A 20046-nucleotide genomic window follows, 5' to 3' on the forward strand; every position below is an offset into this window, starting at 1 on the left:
TGCATCTTTAATCATGACAGTTGAAATGAAATGGTAACACTTTAAAATAAGAGCCCAGTTGTAACATTAAGATTAATGAAAGCTGTGTAAGTACTGTTTCCTTGTTAGAGTGGGTTAATTTCAACATTTACTATTACTATTATTATTCTTTATTTTACTACTCCTACTAGTATGGTTCAGTACTGTTTTTGTTAATAAAGCACTATTTTTTGTTCAGTATGAATTTTAAAACTATCGGTTAATCGGTATCGGCCAGTGTGGTCCAACCTAGCTATCGGTATCGGCAAAATCCACTATCGGTCGACCTCTAGTCCTCACCATATACATTTCAAAACAACAACAACATAATCTGGCAAGACAGATGCAAAACAAAACTAACACCCAAATCTCGATCTCTTCAATTATAATTAAGCTGTCTGGAACACCTCTTTTTGTCATGCTGTAAAACTACCATCTACTTGAATTTTTTAAAATCGTACTGCAGGTCTGACTGATTGCTATGAATTTTATTTATCATATCAAATTGATTTCTACATTAGACCCAGTGTTATTTAAATTTTATTGTGATACTTTTGTGTTTTTTTAAATTTTTTTTATATATTTTGAATTAGCTGTTATTTTATTTTCAGTTTTAATTTTAATTGATTTCTTTTTTTGAAATATTTATTTTTAGCTTTAATTTATATTTGTTTTATACAATTTTTTTAAACTTATTTTATTTCAGTTAGTTGCTGGGACAATTTTTTTAAGTTGAATGTTAATGTTGATGTTTTTACATCATTGTTTTAAATACATCATACATCATTATTTTACATCATATTTTAATTAATGTAAATGAGTTTTAATTATTTTAGTTTTAGTTTCTGTAATTTTTTTCAAATAAAAACTTAAACTTGCCTTGAAATAAAATGTTTGCGTTTAGCCTAACTAAAATTGCTAAAAGTAAAACAAATATAAATTAAAGCTAAATAGAAATATTTGTTGAAAAGTTTTTAATCGTTTCAGCTTTATTTCAATTAACAATTATCATTTTAATTTTAGTGGTAGTTAATAATAATAACAGCACTGCATAGTCATGATAACTGAAGAAATGCAATATTTATATTGGGGTGCTTGATTGAGATGCTTTGGATCATTGCTGTCCTGGCCCAATAGGAGGCTGAACCGAGCCCTGTTGGCTCCTCATGATGACACCTGATGCTTGTTGTGTTCTACACTACTGTCACACATCCCCTGATGTGTAGACCGTGACCACCATGTATTTTTGAGGTCTAGCTGTGACTTGACATAGCAGAACTACCACATAGATAATAACAGTTTATTCCTGCGTTTCTGGACACTGTTTTCCTGTTTGATGTGTTTGTTTTTACTCCTAGCTAATTATTATAATTTTTTTTTGGTAAAGCGTTAAAACTTGGACTGTGTGAGGCAAACTCACTGTGACTGTGAGCACTGACAGCAGGAAATTATGCAGGGTCTAAAGCACAGTCCGAATGATGATGTCATGCATGATCATGAGCTTTGGGATGGTCGTGCGAGAGAGAGAGAGATTTGACACAGTAAAAGAGTTCCGCAGACCAGTTCTGCCAAACGTCCCAATATTGTGCACATATCTTGTGGATGCCTGCATGCACCACTGACATAACTGACAGACTGCCAGAGCCCAAGCCTGTTGGAGTCTGAGAAGTGGATCGGAGTTTTGTAAGATTTTGGAGCTGCAAACATCAGTGTTGTTGCTTTGAAATTCTGGCTACACACTCTAAAGGCTCCAGACAGAGTGCAACTAAAATGGCCAGAATGAAAATATTTCAGATTTTTTTTTAAATGTAGTCAGATGGAGCAACTTTATTTGCAGGTGTGTGTTTGTAAGATTTGAATCGGTCAAACAGGTTCACAAATCTCACAGACTCAAACTCATCAGTGAGTACATTGAAATGATTACGGAGTAAGTGACTGAGTTTTTATCTATTCTTTCCATTCATATCTGACTTAATATGAACCCTATGAATTCATAATTAGAGTTTTGTGTTTTTATTGTTAGTTTTCAGGCCATTTTATATGTTTAGGTTTAGTGGGAAAATGGTGGTAACTTTTTTTTTTTGGACTTTGTTTCATTATGGACCTATGTATTATTTAGGACCTGTGAAATTGGTTTTATTTTTGTCATTTCATTACATGAAGCAAATATTCAAAGAGTAACTATCACTTTTATATAGTCACATGACAGACTAAAAAATGGCTGAGGATATAGTAGTGCTAATAGCATCCAAACCATTGAGTTTTTCAGTAAACAGTGGGTGTTGTGAGATGTTGAATGAATTTGCTAGTTGGAGGGAGGTGCTTGCTTTGTTTGGTGTGAAGTAGGGGGCTGAGGAAGGGTAGCATGCAGCCGGATTGTGAATGCAAAGGAGAGATTTACCAGAACAAAAACATGTTATGGAATTGGCCCCAATTTACCAGATCGTTCAGCACATCCAAGTGTGTTTCCTCTATGAAAGTGTTTCCTGCATGGTCTTGATTTAGGAGAGAAAATAGGCCCTCTCTGATGTGAAAAAAATTCTGATCACAATGGCCTCTCAGCTTTTGTCACTGTGTTTTTCCTCTTTGGTGAGCAGAAGGGCATTTGTTACTTTTCGATGGTGCATTTGTCACCTGGTTCCTCATGAACACTTAAGACATTAGAGTGCAGCGATCCTTGACCCTTGAAGCTTTGATTTAATTTAAAGGGGTCATATGATGCAATTTCAAGTTTTCCTTTCTCTTTGGAGTGTTACAAGCTGATTGTGCATAGATAAGATCCCTGAAGTTGCAAAGACTAAAGTCTCAAAACCAAAGAGATATTCTTTATCAAAGTTAAGACTCTGCCACGCCCCCCTAAAACGGCTCGTTCTAACACGCCCCCACATATCTACCTCACTATTCTTTAAAAAAGCATCATATGACCCCTTTAAAATGCACTACTTTTATGCCTCCTCTTTGAATGATGTTTGATCTGAGTAGCCAGAGGGGCTGTAGTAGCTATTTGTGTTATAAATGCTTTTCACTTGTCAGACATTTATCAGTAGTCCTTCCTGTGGCTTTGCACTGCCTCCATCCTGTTTTAAAAGTGTTTGTTTTCTTTTTGGCAGTCAAAAACACTTACACAAGCCTTCTGTGTTTACTGCTGTCACTACTTGCTATGGAGAAATTTATTTTGCCTAGACAAAACATGTCATCCCTGAGTTTCCCAATTCCCATTCTCTGCCTCTTATTTTATTCCTGTACCAATGGTTGTGGTGTCAAAGCCTCCAATTTGTAATCTATTTGTATTCTCAACAAATACAAGTAGAACATAACTCATCCTGTAAAGCCAGAGGAGAACTGACTGATTGAGTCTGGTTTCTCCCAAGTTTTTTTTCATGCTATGAAAGTCAATGGCTACTGTCAACTGTTTGGTTATGCTTTAAACTACTGAATTCTGAAACTGAGTTTTGTGACATTCACACTGATTCACAACTGCACCAAATCAGCATATTAAAATGATTACTGAAGGATCTTGTGACACTGAAGACTAAAAATTGGCTGCTAAAAATTCAGCCTTGGAATAAACTATATTTTATAATGTATTCAAACAGAAAACAGGCATTTAAAATTGTAGTAATATTTCAGTATATTACAGGTTTATGATCAGTTTATGATATTTCAAAAACATGTACTAATTTTACTTCTTGTTTTAACAATTTTAATCTTTTTGGCAACATTAACTGTTTTGTCAAAGGTTCCTTAATGTCTTTTTAAATGAAAATTAATTTTGTGGCAGATACCTATCAGAATATGAAATCCTAATGAATAGCTGATGGTTCTCTGTTCTGAAACCTTCCTAGGTGGGCATGGAGTCCAAGATTTGGGGAGAGTGAGGCGACGTTACAAGGTACAAGACACAGGACAGGACAACTCCCATGGCTGCTACAGCCAGTAGCAGGACTGAACCCAGACCAGGCTGGGTCGCTTTTTCAGATGAGGGTTCACAGGCAGGTCAGTACAAACATAGTGTTTACTTAGAGTAACAAGATGTTTTATGGGGTAAATTCCCATGGAACAAACATAACTATTGAAACGTGAACCCTGAATCCTCTGCTGATGAAAGTCTGCGAAACAAATAAATGTAAATGGAGGTTTCTATTTGACCAGTCAGTGATAGACCTTAGTTAGGGCAGACACCGTACTGAATTTTACGCAAATGAAGGCTGTGTGGGATAGACTACAGTCTTTACAATGGTATGTACTGTATAAAGGTACTAGACTAGGTAGTGGATTTCAAAACTCCCAACTTTCAAAATGGAGTTTTTATAGAGAAACTACATAAAGTTTCTTTGGGAAGATGTTTTTTCAGCTAAACAATTGGCATGTTGTTAAACTATAGTACAAATCCACCAAACAAACTGTACTCCTATCCCTCACAGCCTTGTTTTCATTCTTGTCAAAAATTAAATACCCTGGCTAAAGTCTGTCAGTTTTAGACAGTTGGGAAGCCATGTCCGATGTTGGATAGGAGGATTGTTGAATTATGCTTTAGATGGCAAAGAAAAAGTTCAAGAAGTTCTTGTGTGTAACTGAAAATAGTTTCAGGACTTGCTGAGTGGATATCAGTTTGTTTTACTCTGTCTGAGTTTGCATTCAGATCTTTCTGTGAGATTCCTGCGTCCTGAGGTCATTGCTCCATAGTGATTACTTGGGAACGGTCCACAGTTCTTGCACCCTACTAGATTTAACATTTAACTGTGACCTTTTTACTGAGAAGAGGCTGTATTTCTCCAACTGTGTTTCTTCTTCTGATCCAAAGATGAGGACCACCTCCAGCCTTCTTTAGACCAGCCTGTGCTGGACTCCTCTACTTGGGCAGAAGTACCATTTGTGTCTGGTCAGAAGGCAGAGCAGCCGAATTCCTGGGTTCAGTTTGATGACAAAGCATGGCCACCCTCTCCTCCTCCCTCATCACAGGTAGAAGGTATGAGAACTACTTAAATATATGTATTTTTTATTATCATTATTGCATGGAAGGAGAAATCTAACAATGAGATTTGCATAATGTGCTTCCAAAGTCATGTTCAGGGTTCAGTACAGTACAATACAATCCATCATCCCTCAGTTCATTTAAAAAAAAAAAAAACACTGGCAATACAAGACAACAGAGAAATGCAATGCACACAGTTTCAAAAGGGGTCATATCATAAGGAGTCAAATAAAATTTTCTGAGAAAAGAGTTTGGTTTAAGATTAAATATTCAAGTTTAAAACCTCCAACAAATCTTTCTGCTTTTATACCCTCAAGTGCATTTATTATAGTTGCATACTTTCATAATGATACTCAAAATAAACTCAAAGTAATGGGTGACAGATGCTTCCTCAACAAATGAGTAAATATTCATGTGACTTATGATATTGACAATTCCCCTGGTGCAACCTGGGATTATGCCTTGCTTGAGGGCACAATGGCAACCTTCCGGTGCCAGCCTTGAGCTTCTAACCATTACACCACACCCATTTCAACAAGAATGTCCCAATGTTTCCAGTTTTCCAGAGAAACATTATTTTACTGATTTCTACAATGAGTTGACTCAGTTGGGTTGGCCTGAAAAAGGACTGTGTCACTTCCTCTAGGCTTGATGCTTGGTCTAGCCTGTCTCTGTGTTTATCTCTGTCTGTCTCTTTTTTGCACACATTGACTCACCCACCCCCACTCTTGTCGAAACCCAGTTTCGTAATGTGTTCACTAAGAGATCAAGCCTGGGTTTGTTAAAGAACTACTTATTTAGTCTAATTACAGGGGCTGTCCAAAATATGATTTCAGGTTTGATGCCTTAATTTCCATGTGTGGTCTAGAGGAAGCTTTAGCAGCCAGAAAGCCAGTGTCAGATGTAGAGTTTATCCAACCGCAACATCTTAAATTATTTATATTCAAAGGCATCCAGATTCATTTAATTTTAGATCGACTGAATGCTATTGTTTTTAACGGGGAAATAAAACAACATAAAGATGGGAAGTGAAAGCAGTGTTTCTTTAATGCTAATGCAGCAGAAACTTCATGTTGCCATTGTTATATTAAATAAGTATATTGTGAACATAATGTGTTTTAATTGACTAAAAATGACTAAAACATACATCAGAGCACATATGGATCCATCTGAAGTTGTTCGTGGTGATATCAGGGGTTTGGGAAGCCTCAGGAAAAGGAGTGTTAGATGGAATAATCCCACATGCACACTTGTTTTCTTTTCTCATAGACTGAGAATATTATTCAAATCTTTAAAACTATTCACTTGAATCATTGAGATTTCACTTATTACAGGCAAGACAGCTATATGAAAATACAGAGATTGAGTAGTTGGCATTAGTTCAAATTCAGTTAATAAATTTGAGGGAAGACTTTTAATTGTAATTATCTCAATTTGCATTCTCATTCATGGGTGCCATTGAGAACCAGAATTAACTTATAAAAAAGGGGATTTTTAAAAAAACATTTTGTGCACATTAGTTACAAACAGGTCATTGTTTCACTCACTGCATCTTGTGTTTCACTTTCTGTCTGTGTGAAACTGCATTAGTTGTAAAGACATAAGTGAAGGCATTATAAATTATAAGTAAAATCAAAAAATCTTTAGACATCTTTCCAATTTAAGTTTAATGGTACATTTTAAAAGGTATCGTTCCATGTATGTTGCCATTCCTAATAAAGTTACCAACCAAGGTTATTTTTTTTTTGTGATAAGTGATAATTTGTAATCCTGCTTGTGCATTATTCCTCTTAGAGTTAGTTGACTGTACTTTTATTTTCAACCTGATGATGCAGTAGTGTCTTGCTTAGACTTATCATCATCATCATCATCATCATCATCATCATCACCATCGTCGCGTCATCATCTTTTTGTCTTTATGTAATACTCAGATGATCTAAATTCATTGCATCAAGCCACTTCTCTATTGGTTTTTTATACCTTGTGTAAAGACTTACACAATTGATCTGTTGTGCTGAATACCCCAAAATGTTTATGTTTTACTTGTAACATTTCAAGTCCTTCTTAATGGTGAACTTTATTTATTAAGTAGGTCATAAAGTTTTAAATAACTACTTTTGTGAACTTTTTTAATTGTGCTCCAGAAAAAAACAACTGTGCGGTTGGATTTGTTACATCCTGTGTTTGGAATGTTTTTGAATCCCAATTGTTTAATTAGGCATCAGCAGTGTATTTAAAGAACTGGAAGTATGTCATCTGATTTCACATATTTATTCCAACCTGAATCGAAACCATCATCTGTGTAGTACTGCTGTATTCTCTCTATCATTGTTTCAAAGCGTTCTTCTACACAGTAATTCATAACATAAGTAATATGTCCTCTGATAGCAATTACAGCAGTGCTAATTAAAATCATTGAGTAGATTGATTCGATTGTTTGACGAGGCTGATACACATCAGTATGCTGTGTTATCTCGCCTCACCCTTGATGTTTAATCCTTTTACTAAAGCACTTTTCCCCACTGTGAATATTTAATAGTCTCGTTCCTAATTCAATGATAACACCTGTTCATTAGCGACACACATTTACCGTATTCACACATGCATACCGAGTTGTGTGCCATTCTGAATAAAAAATGACAGTGCCTTTAGTTTCAAATTCAGTTCCAGTAATAAATAGGAATAAATAAGAGGCAGTTATAAATAGGAGCCAGACTAGTAATTTGAACTTCAGTAGTTCAGTACCAGGAAAATTATTTCAGGAAATTAAAATGGAATAAAACCCAAATAAATACATGGTGATAATTATCGGCACTACCATTCAAATGTTTGGGGGCAGTAATATTTTATTATTTTATTTTTAAAGATATAAATACATATGAATTAATACATATAATAAGAAATTAAGTTATTCAGCAAAGATGCATTAAATTGACCAAAAGTGACAGAAAAGACTTCCTTAATTACACTTAGACTTAATTAAAAAGTTAATAAGAAATATTTTTTGAGCACAAAATCAGCATATCACAATGATTTCTGAAGGATCGTGTGACACTGAAGACTGGAGTTATGATGCTGAAAATTCAGCTTTCACATCACAGGAATAAATTACATTTTAAAATATATTAAATTTGAAAACAGCTGCTTACATATGAACCTGCATAAAGGATGTGCATAAACATTTTTTTGGGGGGCAAACTTTTCCTTTTTAAATGCAGAATTTTGCCTGTTTGTGAAGATGGCAGTAATTTTTATGACTATGTATCCTAAATTTATATCTCTAAAGACATTTGTTTTATTGCAGGTCCCAGGCACAGCATTTGCTCTTTGGCCAGTTTCTGGAGTGCCGTTCCCCCATCAGAGAGCAGCTGGACCACCCAATCAGAGGAGCAGAGCTCCGTGAGCATGGGGGCGTCTTCCTGTGACCTGCCCTCTCTTAACACTGAAGAGCCACCCAGTCAAACACCCTCCTGTCCCCACTCTCCTAGTGAGTACCACACGCACAGAGTCATACCTACTAGTTAATAAATGGGTAACTCTCCTCAGTCGAACATCTGTAAGTGGCGGTTTTATATCCATCCAAGCAGTAATTAAAGTCTGTCCCTTCGTGAGAAGATTGAAGGAAGTGAGAATCACACAGGAAATGCTTCACACGCTGAATTATCCATCAATAAATCCCTTCCGTTGCTCAGCACAGCCTCCAGGGTCGCGTTCAGGAGCGCAGGCGGAATGAAAAGACGGCAGGTTTAGGAGTAAATGATGGACGAATCGGGACAAATAAATTCACACGGTCTGTGACAGCTGCTCCTCAGACGCTTCTCTCGTGTGAGTGATGGTGGCTCTGAAGGAACGCTGTGCTGATTTGAGGCAGGACGCTTTCTCTCTCGCAAGTAATTTGTGGTGGAGCGGTTAGCGCTCCTACGCGATCCATCTCGGGCCTCCAGCGATAGCTCACTCAGACCAGGGTTTCTATGGAGACAGGAGAGGGTGAGGTACTTAAGACGGTTTTATTTATTAAAATGTAGCATGCTTCATTTCTCAGTGTGGGAAGTCACTGCAACAGAATTTTCACTTGAGGCAGGAGTGAAAAGAAGTGCATGATATTGAGTGTTAGTTAAAGGGTTAGTTCACCCAAAAATGAAAATTAGCTTTTTATTTAACTTCTTTTGGACTGATGCATGCAACACCCGCTGAGTGACATTAAACCGCTTGAAAGATCAAAGACAATTTTTAATATAACTCTGACTGGATTTGTCTGAAAGAAGAAAGTCATATACACCTAGGATGACTTGAGGGTGAGTAATTTGTGGGCTAATTTTCATTTTTGGGTGAACTAACCCTTTAAAGCAAATGTTACACTAAATAGTCACTAAATAGTGTGTAATTACGACAAGCTGCACTGGAGTTTGATCATGTCTGAGTCTGTAAGAAAAAAAATAAGAATGTTCTTTAAAAATTATTCCTTGTTCAGGAATGCATAAATATTTGTAATTTTTTTTCTTAAGTTAGAAAAAGAAAACTACGATGGGTTTTAGTGCCATGTTAAAAAATAAAAAAAATCGAAGATTGCGAGATTAAAGAAATATTTTGAGAAAAAAAAATCACAATTATCTGAATAAAGTCTAAATATTTTGAGAATAAAGTCAGAATTATATAATTTAATGAAACGAATGAATACAATCGATGATTGTAAAAGATGATTGATTCTATGCTGCTTAAACTGAGGTGAATAAAGCGGTCTGTCACCCCACATTAAAGAGCATGAAAAACACATTATTGTAAAACGTATTGTTTGTATTTCTATATAAAACTGACAGAATTTGAAAGTTGAGACTTTGTTTTATAATAAAAGTACCAAAAGCACAAAGCTTGTTGCTATTATTGGGTGGTTGGCGCTCTACAAATAATAAATGCATTTGAAGATGTGAAATATTATTTCCAAGCATACTGTCCCTGCGAGTATGACACATGGTATAATTTCAGCTAATAATCCCACATATATTCAAATCAGTTGCAAGGCCACCAGAATTGATTTTATTCTCAAAATATTTTTACTTTATTCTCGTATTGCTACGACTTTATTCTTGTAATTTTGACTTTATTCTCAAAACATTATGACTTAAATCTCATAAAAAAAATTTCACAATAGTATACACTACCATTCAAAGTTTGTGGTCACATTGGATAGTAGCTTAAGGGAATGAATAATTTGTGTTGATTAGTTTTTTACTTTTTTTTGAGGAAGAGTAGAAAAAATTGCTAGATGCTAGAGTGTTAAAGTTTGTTGCCAGGGCATTGCTATGTGGTTGCTAAGCTGTTCTTTGTGGTTGCTTTGTGGTTATTTACTCAAAAAATGCTATTCTCAGGTCTCTGTTCGTTTGATATGGCTTGGGTTGTTCCTTCAGTTCAAGTCTGGGATTTTTTTCATCCGTTGCATTGGCCTCTTGGTGAAAATTAAAAGTCAGATGATATTAAAATGTAATAGTGACCCTCTCCTCATCAAACCTGAAGATTTGAGATATCATGCCTGTAGTACAAAAGGTCTAGTTATATGAGAATGTTTAATATTTAGGGGTATGTATGAGCAATAGCAATCGTTATGAATAAGTCTTTGTAGAAGTATTTGTTTTTTTTGGGATTTTCCCTACTGCCTGTCTGTGGGAGACACCATTAGACGTCAAATTGTTTGAAAATGTGCTTACTCTACCCACTTTCGCCCTACCCGCTGGCCTTTGCTCCTGCTCTCACTGTGTTGATGTGCACTCTGCTAAAACCTGGCAGCAGGGTGTCGTTCTGTTTGTTTTCCTTTCAACATGTGACCCTTGGGTGTTGTTCCATGATTGTTTATTTACAGCTGAACTGAGTGTAAATGTGTGTGTAATTGCTGATTATTTGTGTACATAGTTATTCTCTGCTGTAATTTCTCTGAGTTGCATTCACTGTTTATACACATTGCACGTGGCTTGTCTACTTTAAGCACTGTTTGTCAGATGTTGTCTTTAGAAGGATTCCTTATGTGATTTACAGCGTATATTCATGAATGATACATTATAGTTATGAATGTGCCATTGTAAGCCGAGACTATTGGTTACGAGTGAATATGAGTGTTTATGCAGCTGTATGGTGCAAGCCAGGTCTTTACGAAAGCTTTGTGTTGGGCTAATTTACAGGCACAGATGGCTGATGATGTTTTTTTATCAGGACGTGCAGTGCATTTGATATACAATGCACATTTTCATTTTCTTCTCATTACATTTCCGGTGGTGCATAAGAATGCTGTTGTCCATAGAGATGCAATGGGTGTGTGTGTGCGCGGTCAGGAGAGGAAGAGAAAGCGTGTGAGAATGTGGTTTTGTCATATCCAGTGGAGTCCACACAGAAGGGCATTGTCGTCTAATCTCTACAGAGAACAGCAGAATAGTGTTGTCAAAAGACCCGGTATTTCGGTACCAAGTCGGTACTAAAAAAATGAAAACGTTACGGTACCAGGGTTTCTTAAGTACCGGTGGTACCGAGTACCCGGTCGACCCGGTTCTTGATGCGCTATCCTGGTACCGAATACTGAAATTTTGGTACCGTGACAACACTACAGCAGAAGTTACTGTAATCTCAGATCAGCAGAGGTTATAGAGTAGAGCAACAGCTTGTTTAAGAGCACATCCTGCTGGGAATCTCGCACTCTTCCTCACCGTCTGTGACCTTTGACCCCTGCAAAAAACCCGCCTCCTGTGACGCCTGCAGCTATCACTCCGCTTCACATTATGGGAAAGCTCTGCCTGTCAGAGATGTCTCTTGTGTCTTCTCACCAACATGGTGTGGTGAGTTTGGAAAGCAGCATTTCTCTTGCTTAAATAGTTATAATTAAAATAATGAAATAAATAATAGTTAAAATAGTTAAATAAATACTAGGATCCCACTCATTTACATATAGATAGATGTCTTAAAGCTAACATTAAAAAATGAACTGTGTGTATTTTCTAAATTTAGTATACATTCAAAGTCTTGTGAATGATACATTGATGCACATTATTCCAATAAAATAATTAAACTAAAAAATATATATATAATAATAAATAATAAAAAAATGTTTGTCTCTCAGCAAAATATAATACAGATAAAACTTTTCAGGTTCATTCTCTGTGGAAAAAATGTTTCCATATTTCTGATACTACCAATTTGTTGTTGAATTACATTAGGGAAGTGAAATGGGTTGTGAACATCGTTTCATGTTAATTCTAAGGTTTAGAGCGATGGTGAAAAATTATGATTCAAAAGTAATATTACAGTAAGAGTGCCAATCTAAAATCAATAAATGCATTTGATGTGAACATTAATGCAAATGAATGGGTGCATAGTAAGGCTAATTCTGAAGTAATCCCCAGTTAATGCTCTGGTTTTGTTTAGAAGGACTGATCTGAAACCAGCAAAATAAAGGTCAGTAGCTTAGTGCTAGAAAGGATTGAGAGATTTCGAGGCAGATCAAGACATCAGTGCAAACAGTACCGCCGCTCCCTATACACAGAGTACGCAGTTTGCGTAGGGCACCATCCCAGATGCTCCAAAAAAAAAAACTTTCGTTCTATATTAATATTAACATATACATAAATAAATATATATACTATTGTAACATCGTTCGTAGTCACGGGAAGAAGGAGATGGGAACCGGCGAACATTTAAAGAAAACTTTAATAAAATAAACAAACACAAAATGAAAGTAAAGCGGCAGCCCCTCGCGGACGACTCGCTCTCACCTCATGTTTGCGGCTGAATACAAATGATCAATATAATTAATGGACAACTAGGCTATATCAGGGAAAAGACATCAGTGCAGTCCGGCGCAGAGAAAAGAAAAACAAAAAAGCCCAGGATGAAGCCCGTGCATCACGTTCAGGTAGCTATGTTCATAATCCTGTAAAACTTTTTTGACTGTTGACGTTAGCAATGTGTTTTAATGTCGATAATAATTTCACCACCAACAACAACGTATCTGACTTAATATTCTAGTTTTCATGACTTTAAATGTATTATATAAAAACAATGAGGCAATAATGATTGGTTAATTAATAATAATTATGGTTTCATTGAATAACACTGTTAAAATACATAATGTAATACAAAATAAACAATTTGCATTATCACAAATGCCTGCAAAGGGCACCAATAATTGCTGTTGTTACACTTACAGGACGATCAAATCCTTGTTTAATATTGACCAAACATTTAATTCAAATATCCACATAATTTTTTATTTTTGGCCACCTTTTTGCGATAGAAATGCTACACCCTCTTTAATTTCTTCAACTCCCAGATGCTCCAAAAAAAAAAACTTTCGTTCTATATTAATATTAACATATACATAAATAAATATATATACTATTGTAACATCGTTCGTAGTCACGGGAAGAAGGAGATGGGAACCGGCGAACATTTAAAGAAAACTTTAATAAAATAAACAAACCAGCAGCGCAAACATTACCTGTCAACCATTTGTCTCAGCTCTTAGTTTGCAGTCAGATGGCAGTTGACTTGCACATTTTGTAGCTGTAAAAAATAGTTGTTTATTGCACACCATCGTGTTATTGATGAGTCAGTTTCTGTATAACATTTCCACATTAATGTCTTCTCTTTTATATAACAAATAATCGGGATATTCAATGGACAGAATCACTTCTCCACATGGTTACAGACAAACATGAGAGAACACACACAAGTGCGGATGACTTTCTGACATTGTTTTCCACCAATCATATTTTAAAGAATGCCTTTCTGTGTGAGTGTTGAGGTATGGTTTCTGTAAAGACAACTATCTGTCAAAGTTTATACTCCTCCTGTGAGGGAGGGAGGCAGGCAGACCAACAGGCATGTACATGTCTGTGCTGGCACTTCACGGACAGAGGAGGTCATGTGACCTGCTTCTTACTGCATGCTGCCGTAGTGAAGCCTCACAGTTGGTGTCCCATCTGTTTCCTCTCTTTAGCACCTGGACTCAAATCTGCTCTACTGGGGAGAGTTTTATTCCTTGCGCTGTTGCTTTTACAGAGTTTGTATGAACGTTTTAGCTTATGAATGCTTATGGTTGTTGCAAAGTTTTCGTTTAGCCATTTTTCCTTCCTCTTTTAAGAAATATATAACGTGATCTTTTAATGCTGATTAAGCATATATTCATCTTTCAATTCTGTATTTTAAGACTGGGTAGTCTGGAGGGGTGAAGAGGGGTGAGAGCATTTGTTGGAGTCTTCACCCTGGCATTTCTTATATAGCCTGGAAGTTTGAAGAAATACCAGTAAGCTGATGCTTAGCAACAACATTTTGATTTCACGATTTACTCCGTTAGCACAGACTCTCTAGACTGCAAAAAAAAAAAATTAATTCTTAATATTTTTTGTCCAGGAAATAATTAAAATAAGATAAATTTACTTCAGAAGCAAAGCTGTGTAAGATCATGTTCTTGTTACAAGCATAAACCTCAAGTAAAAATGTAAAAAATGGCAGTTATGTTAAAGGGGTCTTATGATGTTGCTAAAAAGAACATTATTTTGTGTATTTGGTGTAATGAAATGTGTTTATGCGGTTTAAGGTTCAAAAAACACATTATTTTCCATATACTGTACATTAAGAAAGGAAAAATTGAAATCGCATCATATGACCCCTTTAAAAAAAATCTTCTCAGAAACGTATTCTCAGAAAACAATGTATGCAGTATAAGTAAATCAGTCTTGGATGTTTAGTTTTTTTATTCGAAAAAAAAATAAAATACTGATTAATAACTATTCTTGCAATGTATACTTGTGTTCTGAAATTAAACGGCATCTTTGTTAGAACAAAAAAAAATGAGATAAGTAAAAATATAGATGTCAATTAGTTTTTTTGTGAATTTAACTTGAACGTAATTGAACCTTGAACATTTGTTCTGATGGTTACAATTTGCATCTAACACTCTGGCTGATTTGATGTATCCCTTGTAAGAACATGAACAAACTTGCTTTGGAGATACTGTTCTTAAGTATTCATGTTTGGGAGATGGCGTTTTTTCTGAGCTGGGATAATCTTTTAACCTTCTCCCTCCAGGGCTGATAAGATATGAGCCTTGAAATCTGAGTCTCTTTATGTTTGTGGCCACTTCTGTGTGTGCACATGTCTTGTATTGTAGTCTTGTATTACTTTCTAGTAACGGTTAGTACGTTTCAGTTAGAGTTGATTTGTAGTGTGATGAACCCTGTTGAACTAAAATGAGAAGATTAACAAAGCCACAAGCCATAGTACACACATTCTCTGTTATTTAAAAGTCGATGTTTTAAGAGACTGGAAAGAGTTAACCCTTAACAATTCAAGTATAAATTAGGTGCATAGCTTTATTATTTGTTTATTGGATTTCAGTTTCTAAAAATTGTTGTTTGCGAGTTAGTGTGTCAAAGACTGTGTGTACATATGTATGCTCTTATTGCATAGTGCAGTCATGCCAGTTTTAAGCATGCGAGACAGACCATTCACTTACTGCTTTGTTGCATTGGCAGAGAAAGTAGGTCTGAGGTGGGGAATGCTGGTTCCTAGCAACAGGTAAAGACTGTCTCTCTTATTTGGCATTGGAGAACTAGAAGAGACAAGAGTTTGAGCTTGGTTCAAGAGAGCAGAAGGATTCATTAATGAATGATAGTTTTGCTCTTACTTATGCTTTTTTGGCAGGTTCATTCAGAATCATTGATCGTTCCAGTAAGTAGGTCTGAGGTGGGGAATGCTGGTTCCTAGCAACAGGTGAAGACTGTCTCTTATTTGGCATTGGAGAACTAGAAGAGACAAGAGTTTGAGCTTGGTTCAAGAGAGCAGAAGGATTCATTAATGAATGATAGTTTTGCTCTTACTTATGCTTTTTTGGCAGGTTCATTCAGAATCATTGATCGTTCCAGTTTCAAATGAAAAGTGTTTACATGACATAAAAAGCTGTATTAGTGGGACATCGACCTCTTAAAGTGCATGTAAACATACTTACTGAGTCGAGGTCTATAATCTGAATGTGGTAAATAGTCAAATTGTTAGCAGTTAAGAAGTAGGGGAATTGCACAAATTAATTCAAGCTGTTTTCTGTGACCTTATCACAAAATTTGAAAGAAATTGATTGTTCAGCTATCCCATTGTTCCTGAAATTAGATCCATTTTGCCTTAGTGCAAAAAAAAAAAAAACAATTCTCAGAATGACAAATTAATTTCCGTGTAATCGCTTACACTTCTTCTCATAAAATATTAATATCAATATAGAAATGAATGCGTAGCATGTGGAAAAAGAGAATGTATGTGAATGCATGCTTATGAATCATGGTTGATTGGAATCTGCCTCTTTGCTGTTAGTGGAAATGTCTTTCAGTCATTTCTTGATTTGGACCAAAATAATCCAACCATTGTGACTCCCATTAAGTTTCAGAAATAGGCTCAAAGGACACTGGAAAGACCAAGGAGGTCATCCGTTTTCTTGTTTATAAGATTATGTCTCTCATATACGACATGTGCCTTTCTTTCTGCTCAAATTTCATCTAGAAGTGTTGAAACAGCTCTGTCTTATTTTTTTTATTGTTAGATTCTTCTGTGTGCCAAGAGGATGAAGGAATGAACATGGATTCATTCAACTGGACAGCAAACAACCAACACAGTAATGGCCAATCTTATGTCACCTCCAACCGCTTTGCCAGCTGGGTTACTTTTGATGATGATGAGGACTCGGTTTTCCAACCTCCAGGGAGACAGTCTAATATAAAACTGGATAACCTCAACAATTCTCCTCTGCAGGATGCCAATAGCAATCTGATCTCCTCTTCTTTTTGTGGCCAGAAGACAGAGAGAGACATCCTGGGTTTAACCCCTGATGGCACCAATGCCATCTTTGTCTTTAATAACACACCATCGAACAACAGTGTTCCTTACAACAATAAAAACCCTTTCCTGGATGATGAGTTCTCAAACCTACAACCTTCTCCTATAAACCCTTTCAGTGCCTATTTTGACAAAACAGACCTGAAAACATCCCAAGGCATTGGCTTGTGTCAGGAGGCATCAGATGTGTCCACCTTCTGCTCACCATTCTTTGAGTATCAAGATGCTGGTATAAAAAGGGAGTCTCTATTGCTTTTTTCATCTAAGAAAGACTCTGTAGTTGCAAAAGATAGTATCCCATCAGGATTTCCTGTGGATGGTCTGGATCAGCTCAGGAATATACACATCTCTGACCCTGACCATGACGGTAGTCTTACTCTACCAGATGATTCAGTAGAGGTAGTTGACTCCGATGATTCAACCTATGAACCAGACCATATGACTCCTCGGGAAGGCTGGCCCATGCTCCTGCGCATCCCTGAGAAGAAGAACATCATGTCCTCACGTCACTGGGGACCAATATTTGTCAGGTTGACGAACAGCGGCCAGCTGCAAATTTTCTATGAGAAAGGACTGGAGAAGCCCTTCAAAGAGTTCCAGCTGAACTCCCAGCATGAAATATCTGAACCCAAGCTCCAAAACTACGACGAGAATGGCCGTGTTCATACCATCAGTGTAGACCATGTGGTTTACAAAGAGAAAAGGAAGATCCAGTCCAAGGTCACTGTGGTTCATATGCCTGTGAGAGAGCAAGTGGTGAAGCTTGGGACAACAAACTACCAAGACTTTTTGAGCTTTCAACATGCTCTGCAGGAGAGGCTTGTGGGTCTCTCAGTGGATCAAGAAGGTCTAAACTGGCCAACGACTTACACTGAGGAGGAGGTCCATGTGGAGGTGAGGGATAACTTCTATGGGATTGTCTCCAAAGGGGACAGCCGTATCTTGGAGCAGCAAGTTTTGACCCGCGTGTATATGCTTGCCTTCTTGAATGGATCCCCACCTTGCAGTATCGGCCTCAATGATGTCCAGGTCAAAGGTAAAGAGGTGGTTTCTCGGCATGACATAATTCCTAACTCAACGTCACGTTGGATTCAACTGCGGGATAGTCGACTGCATGAGTGTGCAGACCAGTTAGAGTTTGCAGAGTCCCGAGCCATTACATTTAGCCCACTGGTTGGTCGTCACTTTGAACTGCTGCGTTTCCGTACGGCGTTTGCCGAAAAAACCCTTCCCTTCACTCTGAGAACAGTCACTTGCGTCAGGGGTGCGGAAGTGGAGGTGCAGTCCTGGCTGGTGATGTCAACAGGGTTTTCATCCAATCGGGATCCTTTAACATTAATACCATGTGAAAATGTTGCTATCCGTTACCCCATACCGGAAATTTGGGCAAAGAACTTTAAGCGGGAGAGTGTGACAGGAGAGAAGTCCCTGAAAGCTCGCTTTAATAAAGGAGCCAGTTTTGGTTCAACCAGTACATCAGGGTCCGAACCGGCCATGAGGGTCACGCTCGGCACAGCGAAATACGAACAGGCCTTCAGATCTGTGGTGTGGAGGATCAGTCGCCTGCCAGACAAGAGCTCAGGTGGGAATTTAGGTTTGATTTTGAGATGGCTATAATGTCAAATTGTGTAACAACAGGAGTTAATTTAAGAGTTTTTGAATGCAAAAAAGGTGTCCTGTGTTGTTCCAAAGTTTAAAAGTAGTTTAGAAGTCAAAGAATTATTGTGTTTTCATAACCAGTCATTGCTGTCACTTCTGAGTACTCCTGCTCGCTCATCCCTAATGTTAAAGGTTTTTGTCAGTTTAGTGACCTACAAATCAAAATAGCTACATATAGCATTAGCGTAGTATAGCCATGATATGGTCTCTATAAACTGATCTTGTTCTCCTCCCTTACTCTTATGCAATAGCATATGCAAATAGTTGTTTAAGAGCTGTTTTATTTTATCTAGCTGTTTCATCACATGGATGTTAAATCGATCAAGTCAGTAAATTCACCTACAATTTTGACTTTTTCTTAGTGTCACTGTATAATGATTTTACTGTTGCTCTATATGAACATTTTTTAAATAATGCCAGTATTTGAGAATGCTACGTTTATTTTAGTGCGTGTTATTCAACTGTAGTCATGACGATAATAATATCAGTATAGATAGTAGATTAAAGATTTTTACATTTTGGTGCTGCTGATAAATGCTCACAAACCCCTAAATCACAGTGCTGTGGTAAAAGCCATGCCTCTTAATGCAGTATTGACTCACAAAGGAAGTGCAGTGGTTTAGAAATAATCCATAGAACCGCAGCTCAAGCCTGTCACTTTTCTGTTTCCAGTCCACAAATATTTAGATCACTTCTGAAAAGAATAAAACAACGTTATGTGAACATAATGCATTTTGGCCGTTTACAATCCAAATAAAGCAATCGCTAAAAACAGCGGGAGCGGGACATTCTAAAACGTTTAATGTGAAAACACTTAAAGTGCCTTTAAAACAGTGATGTTAAAAGATCAAATTCAGTAATTAGCTTTTTTTATTTTATTAAATCTTGTCGCCATCAAGATGAACACAAATCAGTGCTGTTTGGCATCATTCATCTGAAGAAAACATCTTTCTCGTTGTTTTCTTCAGTTCACTTTAGCAGAATCAAAGCCAGTTCTATGCAAATCTTAAATTAAACATATTAGGGATGCACCGATACCACTTTTTCCAGTACCTGCCCGATACGATACTTTTATTTTTGGTACTTGCCGATACAGAGTACCGATACCAATATTTTTATTGCATTTGTACATTTTTTAAATATTGGGTACAGAAACCAAAAGAGTATGTATAATGTTAGTTGGTTAACTTCATTTATTCATCAAATAGATACAGTCAAACCAAAATTTATTCAGACACCTTCAACATTTCTCACATTACATCACAGTTTATTTGCTATAGTTTAGAAAATGGTAATAAAATATGACAAGAACTCGGAGTTAAACTGTGTAAGAACAAATTCAGCTTGATAATGTTAGATAACTTTGATAGAAAGGTATGTAATAGATTACAATCAACCAAAAATTATGCAGACAGCTGTTAGTATGACAGTATTTACACAACTATCAATACTTAGTCGGGCAACCCTTAGCCTTAATGACAGCCTGTAGTCTCCTGGGCATGCTGTCATCCAGCTTCATGCAAACCTGAACT

General features: G+C 36.7%; 1 protein-coding gene across 2 annotated transcripts in view; it reads left to right on the top strand.

The window, feature by feature from the left end:
- Window positions 1-20046, top strand: part of LOC107680793 (stonin-2-like) — a 27269-nt gene that overhangs the window by 3138 nt on the left and 4085 nt on the right. Inside the window, exons 2-5 of one of the 2 annotated variants that reach the window (XM_016476840.1) lie at window positions 3864-4014; window positions 4823-4987; window positions 8298-8480; window positions 16563-18437. In XM_016476840.1, the coding sequence (XP_016332326.1) occupies window positions 3939-4014; window positions 4823-4987; window positions 8298-8480; window positions 16563-18437 (2299 nt within the window). In that variant the 5' untranslated portion in view covers window positions 3864-3938. Of the gene's footprint in view, window positions 1-3863; window positions 4015-4822; window positions 4988-8297; window positions 8481-16562; window positions 18438-20046 lie in introns of those variants that run through there. The other variant, XM_016476841.1, reaches the window with a different exon arrangement.

This window comes from Sinocyclocheilus anshuiensis, unplaced genomic scaffold, assembly GCF_001515605.1.
Source record: "Sinocyclocheilus anshuiensis isolate Anshui unplaced genomic scaffold, SAMN03320099.WGS_v1.1 scaffold869, whole genome shotgun sequence".
Lineage (NCBI taxonomy): Eukaryota > Metazoa > Chordata > Actinopteri > Cypriniformes > Cyprinidae > Sinocyclocheilus > Sinocyclocheilus anshuiensis.